At 28.4% G+C, this 16,336-nt stretch overlaps 1 protein-coding gene across 2 annotated transcripts; it reads right to left on the bottom strand.

The window, feature by feature from the left end:
- Positions 4,603-9,180, bottom strand: LOC109335304 (bark storage protein A-like). 2 transcript variants are annotated; one of them, XM_019571436.1, is made up of 6 exons: positions 8,908-9,180; positions 8,532-8,599; positions 5,759-5,914; positions 5,437-5,643; positions 4,959-5,138; positions 4,603-4,873 (listed from the first exon to the last, which is right to left on the bottom strand). In XM_019571436.1, exons 1-6 carry the CDS (start codon positions 9,146-9,148, stop codon positions 4,688-4,690), a joined length of 1,038 nt encoding a protein of 345 aa, XP_019426981.1. In that variant the 5' UTR covers positions 9,149-9,180; the 3' UTR covers positions 4,603-4,687. The 2 variants fall into 2 exon arrangements, with proteins under 2 accessions (XP_019426981.1, XP_019426982.1); XM_019571437.1 differs by having other exon boundaries at positions 4,605-4,873; positions 8,532-8,618; positions 8,908-8,996.

Below are 16,336 nucleotides of genomic sequence, written 5' to 3'. Positions count from 1 at the left end.
TGCTGCTACATGCATGCAATGTTGTATGGCTTTATATTACAACATAAATAGAATGATTTAATTATTTGTTAGTCATATGTGTTGTCTAAAATTGATAAATTAGGTTTTAATTTAAACACTCTTAGGATAAAATAGATATTTTAATAAATATATTAAAACAATTTATAAAAAAAAATGTTAATTTTTTAAAAAATTCAGGGGTAGTTGCCCCACTTGCCTGAAGAGATCCGCCTCTCAATATCATATTGCATAAGTCCAAACATCTAAGAGTACCATTATATCTTCTTTAAATCCAATAACAAACTAAAAATCTAATACTTAATTAATATCATAACTTCATCAATTACTAGAGAATAAAACAATATACGATTATATGCTACATGGATATAAGGCATAGTGCAATTTCTTAGTGAAATTTGGTTAGTATGAAATATCATCAAGTGTATATTGGTAAAAGTGCATGCACTTTCTCTAAGTTTGGATTGATAAGAAAAAATAGAGAAGAAAGAACTTGAGATAACATAAAATCTAAGATTTACTTTCGGAAAGTATAAGTGAAAAAATTAAATATAAGATTTCAATATGTTCAATATGAAGTCTGTCCTACCCACTAAAAAACATGTTAGCAAAATGGGCATGATGGACAAGGCTCATGGACTTGGCCCATAGTGCTAATGCTAATTGTCATCTTACGATTTTCCACCCAATTGTATTAATTTTTTTGAGTAAAGAGTCATTTTGGTTTTTCAAGATTTTCCACTAAATCAACTTAATTCTTAAAAATATGGAAAATCACTTTAGCATCAATAGAAATCAACAAAACTCATTTTAGTCTCAATAGAAATCATTCATGAGGTACGTTGGTCCCCTGTTAGAAAACTACCGTTAAAAATAACCAAAGTAGATGTACACATATAGTCCATTAAGTTATTAAGAGGATTACATCTGTGCAAAATCATCTAATTTGAATTAAGTTCATGCATTTCTCTATCTATATTGACCAACCAGTGACCGACCAAAATAACCTCTAAAGAGATGAGGAAATATTATCTAGCTAGGTATTATTGAGGAAGTGACAAGGTAAGGGTAAGTAGATATAATCACATCTATGAATTTTAGTGAAATTATACAAATAATTCCTCATTTTTTACATTTGTAAGAACTCCCTAATTTATATACTTTCATTCATTATACTGATCATCTATGTACGAGAAATAAGTATAATTTTTTCAATAAAAAAATAATGAATGTAATTAAGTTAAACAAAACATAATATATTGTGGAGACAAATCCAAATAATATCTGAGTTAATACTTTTTTATTATTTTTGCTTCGTTACGATATAGTATAAGAGCGATTTAAACAATATCTTTTAGAATTGTTGATGCATTTTGTAACAAGAAATAATGAAGATACATTGACTTGTATATTATTTGGACTTGTCTCCACAATATACCATATTTTGTTTAACTTAATTGCATTATCACATTTTTGTTTAAAAGATTACAATTATTTCTCATTCATGAGTGATCAGTGTAATGAAAGTATATAAATTAGGTAGATTTTGTATATATGTAGAAAAAAATAAGGGATGGTTTATATAATTTCACTAAAACTTAGGGATATGAGTGTAATTTACTCTAAAGAAAATACAAATTGTTTTAGTTCTTGTATATAAGTTTTGCTTACTATTATCTAGCTAGGTATATAAATTTTGCTTACTATTGTTTTTTAAAGGTGATGTTTAAACCATCAAAACGTGCACATTTTATTATGAAAATTGATATTTTTTATTAATAGTAAAAATATAACTTAAATATTTTAAAAACTACTTCTACATTTTGATTTCTTAAACATTACCTTAATTGAGGCAAGTGGTTAGCAATCCCTATACATGTATTTACACAAGTTCTCGTATACTATTGTTTGTGATAAGTTAGGATATATATCTGAACCTTCTTGTGTACAAGAATGTGGAACAAATTTGACTTTGGTGAGAAAACAAATTTTTAATTGCCATTTCTAAAATTTAAGCAAGGAGGAATTGACAGGGTCGTATTTTATATCAATAGAAATATATCCAAAAGAGTTTTAAATTCTTTTAATGCAAGTCTAGAGAAACAAGATGTTGAAAATCAATTATTAGAGTTGCTGTTCTTAATTTGTATTCACACTCTTGCCCTGCTCCATCACTTCTTGGTTCATATTACATGAGAAAGACATGGGTACGTGTGAAAATAACTAATAAAATTTTAACAACACATTGAATATTTAATTTTAATTGAAATTTAGTTATTAATGATAACAAAAAAAAGCAAAAATACACTTATCTCTAAATATAATGTATTATAATGTCTTTATGAAGTTTTTGGCATATTAAATTTTCCACAGTTCCTTCTTTCATAAAACGTTCATCATCTTTCTCTTCTCCGTGTTAGAAGAACTCCTTATTAATTAATAGTAAACCTTATTCTTCAATCACGTTTAACTGGAAAAGAAGTCAAACATCCAATATCTTTTTTTAATCAATGGACTCTCTTAGGAATTAAGTAGAAGAAGATTTGCATTAGAAAATTAAAAATGGCATCTCAATATATATAACTTGGTCACATTTACATATAAACATTGCACTTATGCTTTTAATTAATAATAGCATCTCTTATTAATTAACCTTAAAAAATATAAAGTGCTAAAAAAATATAAAGTCTCTTAAAAATGTTATACTTTATATTAGTAATCAATACTTCAGCTATTTCAAAATTGATTTTACATTATAATTTTTTAAACATTAATTGCATTAATTAAACTTAATATTAGCAAATTCCTATATACACTCTAATTCTTGTATACTCTTCTTTGTCCAAGGTGAAGTATAACAACTCCATCTAGGAAGAATCATCAATACTATCACAACTTAAAAAAGGTAGAGCCCAAATGATTCTAGTCATCATTATATTTTTTGTTGCCAAAATGTGAAAATTTATTTTATGCCCAATTTATAAAATATGGTCGTTGGACTAAAGTTTTAAGATCAGGAATCGATTATGGATTGAAGAAAGTGTTTTCATATTTTTCACCCATATTAAATCAACACACTTGCTAATAGTATGAACCTTTACGCCCTTCATTTATTTTATTAAAAACTTAATTATTAAAACAAAATAATATAATTTGTTATTTTTTGTGTGACACGAGTTTATTTTATGTATTCATTCTCACAATAGAGAAATCAAGACTATATAGTATTAGAGAAAAATATTGATTAATGATTTAATTTGATTGTTATTAGAGAATTTTTTTAATTAGACAAATTCAATAACAAAAAGATCATATTAGTCGAGAACTGACTTCCTACTTCGAGAGAAGAAAGGAAGACATTATATGAATTGTGACTGGACCTTCAAAATTCCATAAATTTCATTAATTATGCAATTAAAATTATTTAAAAGTAATTATTTCAATTTAATTAAATAGAATCAATAATAGTAAAGAGACCATATTGATTGTGAATCGATTTCATCATTCAAGAGTAGAATGAAAGGTTTGACACCAGTCGTGATAGATTATTAAAATTCCATTATTTCTATTGATCAAAACATTTTTAAGAACAATTACTTAATTTAATTAAATAAAATTAATAGCAAAAAGACCATATTGGTTGTGAATAGATTTCTCACTTTGAACAAAAAGAAAGATGTGACACGAGTCATGACCGGGTTGTGACTAGACTCTTAAAATTTCATTAATTATGTGATTAAATGCATTTAAAAGTATTTATTTTAAAAATAATTAGATGCAATCAATAGGAAAGAAAATTAGTTGATTGTGAACCTACTTCCTCTTTGAAGAGTAAAATTGAAGATATGACATGAGTGATGAGTGGTGATAACTATTAAAATTTCATTAACTTTCTTGATCAAAACATTTTTAGTCTTAGTTGGACACAAATCCTCAAGCTCATATTTCTACTCATATTTGTCTACAAATACAAGTTGCCGGATGTTGATACTCTATTCTTTTATCTTCGTTTAGTATAAGATGTTGAAAGGTGGTCCACTATAATGAAATATCTAAAAGTTAGTTGAAATTGAATAACGCTTCGTGCAATATTTTCTACGGGCACATTAACTAGATCAGGAGTACATATTTTGCTACGGGCCACATTTACTAGTGCAGGAGTACGTAACATAGGAAATTGAGATAGACCCAATTATCTTACAAACAGAGTCGAGCTCCTCTCATTATAGACGGCAGTGTATTATGACATATGTCAAAAACAAAATTCCAATAGTGCCAAATTTTACTTTGTTTTAAATTAAATATTTTTAAAAAATATTCTCTTTCATATTCCCAATACTGAGAGTTAATCACCATAGAGGAATCTATTTCTTACAAACATTGCCCAAGCTTTCATAAGAACTAGGAATGAGATACAAAGTCATGGAAAAGCTACAATTATTTTGTAGAAAATGACATATTATGAAATAACTTCACTTTTGAAAACAAATAAAATACTCTCATTCAGAAACTAAATAGCTAAGAGTAAGATTACTCTCTATTACCGGAGAGAAAAGTCTGTTTTTTATTTTATTTTGAAGGGTCATTTTTTTTTGCCATTATAAATAAATGTCATTACACGTGTTGTTTTCTTATGTTATTTCATAGGATTCTCTTGTGGAAAGGAGACTCATTCAATGATTAAAGGCCCGTTATGCTTGGTTGGTAAAATTTTCAAAAATTCAATGACAACTTTTGCAGTATTAGTAGCAGCTAGAGGCCCAAGTATATGTACGGGATTCTTTCCTTCTTGTGCTCCTGCTAAATCTGATAAGCCTCTAATGACAATTACTGGGGAAGAATTGGACAAACTAGTCTGCAAAATCAATTACTATAAGGAACTTTTTTTCTAATATAAAAAAAAAGCAAAGGAAAATAATTAGAAAGATATGAAAATTTACCATTAGTACTGCTGAACTTTCCATATCTAGTGAGGTAACTTGAAATGTTTTGAAGAGAAAATCCCTATAAGCTGCATTGTCAACAAAAGCATTGGCTGTTGAACCCCTAAGGCCAATTACAACCTTGGGTTGTTGTGAAAGGCAGAAGCTGGAGTTGAGACAATTATCCAGTTTTATGCCCTAAAATATGAACAAGAGCTATATCAAAATATGTAAGACACTATGTTGTCCACTATTGGAGAAAAGAAACAAGCAACAAAATGGACAACTTCAACTTCGGGAAATAAAAAGGGTCCGATACGGATCTGGTGTCTATACCGAATTTGACTTTGATAACTTTAGTATATCTGACGATTTAAATGTTATATTTTGTTTGGATTCTATTTTATGGTAAATGGTCAAATTTTCTTATAATTATGAGATTTAATGAATTCAGGATCTCGTGAATACACTAGTTCGAAATACCAGAAAGTCTAACCTCCAAATTTTCTGCAAGTTTTAGCCACTGATGAGTGGTATTTAACCAGGCCACACGTTGAGGTGTGTTTGGTTCCCCAGATTCTGAGTAAAAGTACTCATTGCTATAGCCAATACGTCCTAGCAAATTGTTTCCCTCTCCTTTTGGGTCATTGTAGTTTCCAATATCCAAGTGAGCAAAGTCACTAGGATCAGTCCCATTTGGTTTCTGTCACAAAAGGGTGTACAAAGAAAATTAAGTATATTTATGTTGTTATAAGTAAAAATTGCAACTATTTTTCTAAGTAAGATAAGGGCAGAGGAAAAATATAATAATGTTATACCAGCCAATCCCATAGTCCAGTGTCAACAAATTGTTTGGGAATGGTAACATCTCCAATTGACATAGAACTATTAGCATTCCCAGCAATGCCAAAATGAACAATTCCAGTTATGTCAAACGTGTCAAGAATCTGTTGTGTGGTTGCTGCAGCATTCACCTAATAGAGCCAACATCAACATTAAAGACACGCGCTTTGAGGGGTAAAAAGTAAACAAATAGCAGCCTTTATGAAAGATCAGCTTATGAAATTTAGTGCTTTAGGATTCTCTATGAATGTAACTAGGAATTCAACTGTCTTCTAAGCTTAAATTTTAAATCAGAGATTACTTCTGCTCTGCCCCATGATCTATCTATAAATATTTTTTGTATTACCAAGGATATCCCTTATCTTTTAGGTAATGAACTAATATTTTTCGGGGGTGTAACTGCCTCTTCCAACAAATGTTGCTCATAGAAATCAAAATCTTAATATTTTAGTCATCTTAAGATCTAGTGAAACCTTATATCACTAAAATAATGTCTTGTTAGTACCCATCTATAATTTCAATTAGGTGTTCAAGCGGTTAATGAAAAGCTTTTGCTATTTACTTAGGTTTTAAATTATAACCTGTTAAACATAATATCAGTTTTGATATCTTTGCAACTACGATGTGGCCTTGTACGGGATGAACCGATGAACTGCAATTTTCCACAATTGCGAAATAAAAACAATATAACTTAATAACATGTAAATCCCACTAAGTATGGTAGACTATATAAGTCATAATATTTTATGGTAAATTATGTTTAATGACAAATTATTGATTTCTAAATGTTTTTTAATCGTTTTGTATATGATTATACTGACATATAGTTGATATATTTTATTTATTGGAGCTTTTAACAATCTCCTTCAAAAATACCCAAACCACATAAGTTGTAATTTTTAATATCTTTTCTACAATAGGGACGATCTCAACTTTTCCCGTAATACATTATTAATTTATAATCTTACTTTATTTAGTATGTTTACTCATCTAACACAACTTTCTCATATATGTTTCATTGATTTTTCTCTTGTTGATATTTTAGTAACCAATAGGGGTGGCAATATGGGCCAGTCCGGCCTGGCTGGCCTTTGGCCCGTCGGAATATGGGATGGACCGGCCCGACCCTTATTATTTAAAGGACTCAAAATGCCAGCCCGACCCATATTTCGCAAGGCTGGCAGGCCGGCGGACTTACCCGTTTTTTTTCCAAAACATACATTAAAGTTTTTAGACAAAAATAAATAATTCAAACAATTCATAAATGTCTTTTAAAACAAAAAATCACAAACAAAAGACACAATCTAATAATTATATATTGTATTAGTACAAAACTTGTAAATTCTAAACAATAAACCACCATAGTCTTAAACTTTTAGACTCCTAGTTCACAATAGAGCTTATAACTCTAAGTTTTAAAAAATATACAAGAATCAAAACTATTATATTATAAATACAATAATTGGATAAGAGTGAAGATAATAGATAAATACATAATGAGATATTAAATGTTCATTTTACAAAGAGAAAGAAGAATTTTATGCTTAACCATCCAAACATAAGTTAAAATTGTAAAAGTTTAATCTTAATTACAATGAGTAACATGATAGACAAATAAACTTTAATATTAATGTTGGCCCGCCGGGCCAGCCCTCCATGGCCCATATAAAAAACGGGCTTCTAAAACAGGTTGAATACGAGCTTTTGGGCTAAAACCCCCAACCCGACCTGCTAAAAACACCTATCCAAACGGGTTGGCCCGTCAGGCCAAGCCCATTTTGCCATCCCTAGTAACCACCATTTAATCTAATATAACATTGTGAGTCTTATATTTGTACAGTGAAATTTTCTCTTAAAACTTAAGTGACACATTTCTATCACACATAAAACTGAAACACTGCATCATTTCATCCACCTAGCCTCAATTTTCTCATTTTGTTATATGATTGACTCAATATAATTAAATCTAACGATGTGTGGTGTAGTATAATCATTTTTACCTCAAGTTAAGGTTTGTCAGCCTCTTCTTAAACTTATATTGCATATACTTTGTTTTACTTTGACATGAAAGAAAGTCATATGATTCTAAGATTGTCTCAACATTTCTAACTTCTCATTTAATTCTTTTTTCGGGTCAACAACTAAGACAATATGATATGCAAAAAGTATGCATTGTGGCACACACTATTGGATATGCTCGTAAACACATCCAATACTAGTGTAAACAAGTAATGACTTATTGTTTACCCTTGGTATAGTCCTATAACAATAAAGATATCTTATCATATTATGTTCTTATACCAGTCATGACCCAATCATATATATTTCTATTGCTAGAACGTAGATAATTTAACACATTTCTCCTAATCAATAAATATCATGTATAAATATTTTAGTTTCATTAGTATCTTTTCTTCCGATCATCATAGCAAATCTATAGCCTCTATAATCTACCTCCCCCATGTAAAACTAAATTAATTTTCAGTTATACACATCTCTTCTCTCAACCTCCTAAATGATCCTCTCTAACAATTTTATGGTATGAGTCAGTATCTTAATCCCCAATAAAAAAAACAATATAACCACAAAAACAAATTTAAAACATTTATATTACTTAAGTGATCAATTGATGTCCTATAAATTTGATGTGACACGTGATCAAAAGCAAGTTGCAATCACTTGCACCAAAAATAGCCAAGAATTTAGCTTTTGTCAAAACATAAAGTGATAAGGATAAAACTTGCATACCAGTCCAACCCCACATCTCACGTAGATAACTTTCTTGTTATGAACCTTTCCTACCCTGAATCTTCTTCCTGCAACAATCATTTTTTTCTTTCCATAAAATTACAATAAATAAATAAATAAATAAGCTAAGTCAACAACCATTCACAACCAACAAGATATTGATCTATTAGTGGAAGACCTCATTATATATACAGGATGACCAAAATGTCAAGAGTTCGATTCTTGAAGTCATAGTTGTTGGGAGGGGCAACCACAAATACCGAAAGTAATTAGATCCTTAACCGAAAAGGGTGAGAAAATAGCCTTGGTAGTACAAAAAAAAAAAAGAAGCATTCACAGGAAAAAAAAAGAAAAAAAAAAGCTAGTTATAACTTACCTGCTAGATCAACAAATGGGTGTGTAGGATGAGATTTAAAAGCTCCATTGGCAAAGAATGCATTCTCTTCTGGTGGATACACTGTGATGAGACCAATATATGGTCCATTATGATTTATTTTGTTGATTATATTGGTTGACTTTCTTCTCTTATGTGATGAAACTGCAAATGCAGGTGAACTTATTAGTGCAGAAATAGTGACAACCAACAACAATAAGAGTCTCATGAATGTTGAAGCCATGGTTGATGAAGACTTCTCAGTTCAAAGATCGTATATATAAATATTTAGTCTAAGGTTATTATATTCAACTAGTGTCGGTCTGACACAACTCCTAGTTATAAACGTGGAACGATATAATATTGATTAAATCATAATCGAAGAGATTTTGCAAGCCCTGCTTACGTTACCTAATCCTCATGATAGTTTCTTGTACTAAATTAATATGTCCTAGATTTTCGAAAATGTTCTAATATATAGCATCCATAGTTTTTTTTAAAGCAAGAGATACAACTATACCCAAAATACATTAGATGAAACAAGTTACAAGAAATAATTAGAAAGATACAAATCTAAAGCTTGGAAGACCAAGTTTATTTCTAAAGAAATCATTTGTAATAAAATCATGAATAACATTCCAAGAGGATTGTATTTTAGTTCGTATGCGATAGTTAGTCAATTTATCCAGATACGAATTCTCTTCCCCGTAAATAGGAGTCAAACACTTATTTTTTATCTATACGGGTAATTTTATTTTCACTGTTTTTTATTCATATGAAAAATCTGGTTCTCACAAAGTGATTAATTCTTGCTTTTATTTCATTTCAATTTTTGTGTTATTAATTATAACGTAATAATTACCGTTAGTGCAAAGATTTTATATATACTCGGTATAATATCCACTATTCATTTGTATTATTGTTTTTTGAATAGTCAATACTGATTAAAAATGAATGATATATGATAAACTGAGAGTGAATAAATTTTTTTGAATGTTAGTGTATATATTTTGTCTATTAATTATTACACTTTATGCATAAAATTTTTCAATATTTGGTTGATTATAGTAATTATTATTTATTATATTAATTTCAATATTTTGGTGTAGAATTAAAATCAAAGTCTGCTTAGGTGGATAAAGTGTGAGAATCCAATTAAAAGATGGCCCAAAAATTACAACTAACTTCAACACAAGTCTCCATAAATAATAATAATAATAACTGAGCAAAATATGTAGCACATATGTTCACATTTTGTATAAGATCATTTTTATTGAAATGTTAATAAGAAATTTAATGTAATTAAACTATTTTATAAATAATAAACACTAATTTTTTGTTTTTGGACTTCAAATTTTGCCTTCAAGACTGTTTACATTTAGACTAATGTACAAGTTATACATATTTTGTGAAAAATACCTCATTTTTTCTTCAACAGATCTATAAAACTAAGGCATGGTTTCCAATATTTTCATGCATTTTTCTCTGACGTATATATACTTATTTGTATTTTTTTGTATCTAAATATTTATACCTGGTCCCGGTTCTAAGGATATATAGTGTATGATTATTATATTCGATTAGTGTGTCGGCCAATCGCCAATCTTGACTTGAAACTGAGGGATACATTAAAGTTTATGATAAAAAAGTTATGGGTTAATAATAAAATACAGAAACATGTATAATTGTATCAAAATATAATATAAATAATAAAATTATGGGTTGATAATAAAATACAGAAACATGTTAATAATAAAATATAATAGAATGATTGTACTTTCATTTAATGTTTCACTCCTTCTTCTATTAAAAACTTAAAAATATTCATCAATAATTTAAAGTTGCAACTAGATTCGACTGAAATCTATGGTATAAAATTGTCAAGACACAATAAAATTCAGATATATAATTGTAACGAAGTTTTAAAATATTATATTAATTCCAAAGAATAACAATTAACAATAAGATGTGTAAACGAAAGAATATAAGTTTATTAAATTGTTAAAAAGTTAAATTCTTGTATGATTAAATTAAGAGTTAATTACTCTGACACCTCTGAGTTTTAGTGAAATTATGCAAATTACTTATCACTTTTTTACACTTACACAAACCTCTCCTAATTTTTATATCGTTACGCTAACCTCACCCACATGATAAATAGTGTAATATTTTAAACAAAAAATGTGATAAATGCAATTATGTTAAACAAAACATGATAGTCCATTTATCATATTTTATACTATAATTGAAATAGTGTAATATTTTATACATATAGAACTATCATAAAATAGTATTTAAATTAGTGATCTATCGCAATCTGATATTCTTAAAATGTACAAATAAGATATGAAGTAGGTTTTTTTTATTTATTTTTGAAGCCTAGAACTCTTTCCTTTATATATAAAAGTATAAACAATAAAACAAAGTTGAGGGAGTCCATGTGCTCCGACCTACTCCACCAACAGTGTTGGTCTGCGGTCCCTCCTCATTATAAACGTGTAACCATATAAGAAAGAATAAATCATAATCCAAAATATTTTAACACTACACTAAATCTGTCCCAGATTTCTAAGGTTCCTGGTACACAAGTTTTGCAATATTTTCATGCAAGTTTCAGAAAAGTTATTTTTTAAAAGTGTAATATGTATGCATTAATAATGTAGAGATTTATATATAGTCAGTACATTTTTCATTGTTAATTTATTTATATTATTTTTATGTAAGAATCAATTATAATTAAAAATAAATGTTAGATAATGCATTAACTATGTAAACAAATCTTACATTGTCAATGCTTTGTGACGGATCCGCATAGAGAAATTTTCATGATTCGTCATTTTCTCTAATGTATTTGTTTTGGCTATCTAAATTACTATCTATATTTTTTGAATCCGTGCTAAACCTAATGTTAATTAAATTTTAATATGTGAGAAAAATAAAATCATTTTAACCCTCAAAGTCATATGGAAGGTGGAAGGTGGAAAATTGAAAGGAAGTATATACATAATGAAATGAGTGAAAGTTGGGAGAATACATTTAATACATTACTTATTTAGGAGTCTCTATACACAGTTTTATTTGCCATTCATAGTCTCACAAGTCTGAGTGCATCCAATAATATTTGTTGTGTTTTTTGAGTGATTCTCTATTTTTATATAGGGTTGGCTAAGATAAATTTATTTTATTTTATGAAAGTATATATTACCAATGTGTATTAAAAAATTAATCAAAAATATATTTATAGTTTAAATACAATATTTTAACATAACAACTACTATGTATTTGATGGTTGTGGATGAGTCAGGTTGTCCATAAACATAGACAACAAAAGCATAGAGTCATCAAAAAATTATTGAAAATATATTTGTATATTTCTATATTTATGCCCAAGATCCAATCTGTCATTGAATACAATTAAAGTGGTTGCATTTATTTATTTTATCATATTTGCTATTTAATTAAATATATCATATGATAAGGTCTTTGATTAAAAATTAGAGATTTGTTATTATAATAAAAATTATAATAATGAGAAACATGTCTTTTATAATTTTTAGTCTAAATTGTTCTTGATCATATAATCATTGAGAATAGGACATCAATGATTCGGATAGATCAATATACGCGTGATAATATTTATTGAATAAATATTAATAGATCTCCTTTATTAAATTGTACATATAGATGATGCATACGTGAATATGATCATTGAACTGACTCAACTGAGAATTTCTAATGGTTAAAATTACCTTAAATTGTCAATTGGAATTTCTCAAGAAGAAATGAAACAGTTTCCTTTGACTTGAGATTAACATAGTAATTAACATGTTATTTATCATACTTTGATTTCGAACACATAATATCCTAGGATGTTATTTGAATGAATATTGAGTATGTACTTCTAGAATTAGTGATTAATCAAGAATGGATCCATCAACTCTTGGTAATGAGTTTGAACTCTATAATAAAATAAGACATTGACCAATGTATTACAATGAATAAAGAAATGAGTTTCTTTGAATTGTCATGACAACTTATTAAAGTTTGACAGTTGTACCATACTTTAAAGTTAGCCCAGAGCTGTAAAGATAGAATGAAATATTTTAATTAATCTTCTAGTGATTCTTGAAAGTATAATATATATTACTTCATGCTAATTAGTCGTTAAGGAGTGTTGCTAGACACCGACCTTGATTAGTAAATTAATTTGGTTAATCTACTGCCAGCTTAGTATTGAACCTACGGGGTCACACACTAACGAGTATTCTAATCTTTGCTAAATAATTATTATTTGATAATTAAATTGGAGAAATTAATCTAATCAAATAAATAATTTTATGGAATATTATTTTAATTCTTTGCTAGCACCAAGAATATAAATAATAAAGAAAAACATATTCTAAAACATTTGTTTGTAGCTGAAAAAATAAAAGAAGAATTATTGTATTGTTTTATGAAAGAATATGTGGTAATTGGTTTACAACATTTCAACCAATAGGTACACTTGAAGTGATGCAATATATAAAGATATATGGAAAGGTGTCTTTTGATATACAAAAGATGGAGGGAATTGTTTCGTATATAATAGTGCATGCATCACATATATATAATATGTACATGTTATTTCAAAGCAGAGGAGTAGTGAACATCAGAGAGAGAGAGAAGAAAGAGGGCTGCATGGTGAACTTACCAAATTTACATATGTATGTGTTAGTATATGTACCATATGAAGATATGTATGTGTTAATTTGCTAAACACAATAACGTAAGAAAGAGAAGAAAAAGTTTTTTTTTCTTCATTATAAGTGTGCCCCAATCAAAGGCAAAAATTGGGTTGTCTTTGTGCAATTTTTTCTCTTCTTTATTTGCTACACTTTACACACAAAAGGAGTTTTGTGAGTAACAAATTATTAGTTTTAGAGTGATCTATTTTATATTCCATTGGTTCAAAGAGTTGATAGCAAAGATTGATCTCGGTGTGGATACACGGGTAGAGTCTTCATAATTTTGAAGAACAACTTTAAAGATTCAGGGACTACAACTGGGTACGCATTTTATTTGCAGTATCTTTATTATATATAAGTTTAGACACAAATATATCCATGTTTATTCCGCTGTGTGTTAAGAACACCATTAAAATTTCTTCCAAAGATTTTTTATTAATGTCACCCATCTTAAATTGATGGTATCAATGGAACAAATATAAGCATCAAATACAGAGAATGAGAATTGGAGGTGATGAACTTTACCACCAAACGCAAAAGAGAAGAAACATGGTGAATGGAAAGAGCAACAAGATCTTGAACAATACTTCTTGGTTTCTTTATTATTGAATCAATGAATCAATAGAGTTCATAACGAATATATAATAGGAAAGGAAGAACCAATAACTATCCTAACAAATTGGCACAAAACTGAATCAGAGAAACAAACTTTCCTAAAGAGGAAAAACATAACAAACTGAAAACAAAAAACAGAAAACAGAATTGCCAATAATGAAAAGGAATGGCAGATCACTTCTCATCTTCAACTGTTTGATCAAGGAAAATTTGTGGCTGTTTTATCAACCCAAGCACGATCTTATTGGGTGTGCAGTAAAGGTGGTAATTGAATGAATTTGGATGAATATGGATTTGGATCATAATGGATTGATGAACGGAAAGCATCCATCAATCCATATAAATCCATGAAATCATATTTCTAAATTATTCAATCTATCCATATCCAATGGATTCCAATCCCCCCATTATGCCAGATATCGTAATAAACAATGGTTATTCAACAATGCAATTTTGAACGACGCTGTTGAAAACAAGGCGGAAGAACATCTAGAGTGCATACTAAAGCAAGCACTGCCAATGTGTGTAACTTCAACAATGCATTATTGACACAACGCTGTTGAACATTAGTAATGTTAGCGCTGACTTGAATGAGTTATGTTTAACAGCGTATTTGATAGAAAGTGATGTTACTATTAATCAATTCCACAATGCATAAATAAGAAAACATTGATGAAGATGACATAATAACAACGTTTTCTTAATTATGCGTTGTTAATTTTATACAACTTTTTAAGTGATTATGCATCTTTCATTTGTTGAAATATTAATGGTTGAGTGGTTATGCGTCTCTTCGTTTGTTGAAATATTAATGGTTGAGTGGTTATGCGTCTCTTTTTGTTGAAATATTAATGATTTCTCATCTATAAATATTGTGGTTCACTTCATGTTCTATTTCATCAGTAAGGGTATGTGTTTCTATAGGAGTATGTTCATGAAGATAGGAGGAAGAAAACACAAAGTAACAAAAAAAAAGGCAGACAATAGATCTCAACAACTTGAAGTGTTAAAAGTGCTAATGTTGTGTTTCTGTTTCAGAATCATGTCAAAAAAGTCTTCAATATCTTTTGATTTGGAAAAGGGACTCATATTTCAGAAGGAAAGTAAATATTATACAAGATTTGCATTAGATGAAGATTTAATCTGCAGATTATTTAGTTCATTCATCTAGCAAATCTTGCAGTTCATTAATTTCCTTCATTGTAATCTACCAAATCAAGATTTCATAAGGAGATTAAAGTGGTTGTTATACAAGATTTGCGCGAGATGAATAATTAATTTGTAAATTATTTAGTTCATTGATTTCTATCATTCAGGTCATTATTTTCCTTCATTGAAATCTTGTCAATGTGGTCTTTAACATCTTTTGATTTGGCAAAAGGGCCCAGATTTCAGAAGGAAATTAAAGTGTTTGTTATACAAGATTTGTGTGAGATGAATAATTAATTTTTAAATTATTTAGTTCATTGATTTTCTTCACTCGTTTCATTGTAATCTACCGAATCATTTAGTTCAATATAATGTATTTTGTCTCTTTGAATGAAAAATGAACAATTATTTTGGATGTTAATTTTTATTTTTTGTTATTTATTTGAATGATTATTTTCTTTAATATTTTTGCAGTTCCATATTAATAAACACAACAAACAAATTAACAAAACTTAATAAACACAAAAAATAAATTAACAAAACATAATGTTTAATATTTTTGCAGTTTCATATTAATAAACAGAATAATATAGTAATCTACTTCATGGCAACTTCATGTTAATTAACGTATATTCATGTTGTATTAATTTTGACTCGTAATATAAATGTTAACTTAATAATGCATAATTATGAATACATTGTTAATTTGTAAAATGAGTTCAGTTTAATCTCGCATAATTAAGATAGTGCTGTCAATAGATTCTATTCAACAACACATAGTTGAGATAGTGTTGTCAATTAGATTATATTAAACAGTGCATAGTTGAGATAACGCTGTCAATTATATTATATTCAACAACGCATCATGTAGGAAGCGTTGTTGATATGTTCATGAAAATGAGTGGTAAACAACTTGATACACAACATCAATATCTTTAATATAC

Source organism: Lupinus angustifolius, chromosome LG20 (assembly GCF_001865875.1).
Source record: "Lupinus angustifolius cultivar Tanjil chromosome LG20, LupAngTanjil_v1.0, whole genome shotgun sequence".
NCBI classification, from domain to species: Eukaryota; Viridiplantae; Streptophyta; class Magnoliopsida; order Fabales; family Fabaceae; genus Lupinus; species Lupinus angustifolius.
The sequence above is the reverse complement of the archived record's forward strand: the minus strand, read 5'-3'. Positions and strand labels throughout refer to the sequence as shown.

What these genes read in the sequence shown, in the direction of transcription:
- LOC109335304 (XM_019571436.1), bottom strand. Translation starts at nt 9,148, where the DNA reads ATGGCTTCAACATTCATGAGACTCTTATTGTTGTTGGTTGTCACTATT. An exon ending in CCCATTTGTTGATCTAGCAG is followed by an intron (nt 8,600 to 8,907) that starts GTAAGTTATAAC and finishes TGATTGTTGCAG; the next exon opens with GAAGAAGATTCAGGGTAGGA. An exon ending in TGAGATGTGGGGTTGGACTG is followed by an intron (nt 5,915 to 8,531) that starts GTATGCAAGTTT and finishes TGGCTCTATTAG; the next exon opens with GTGAATGCTGCAGCAACCAC.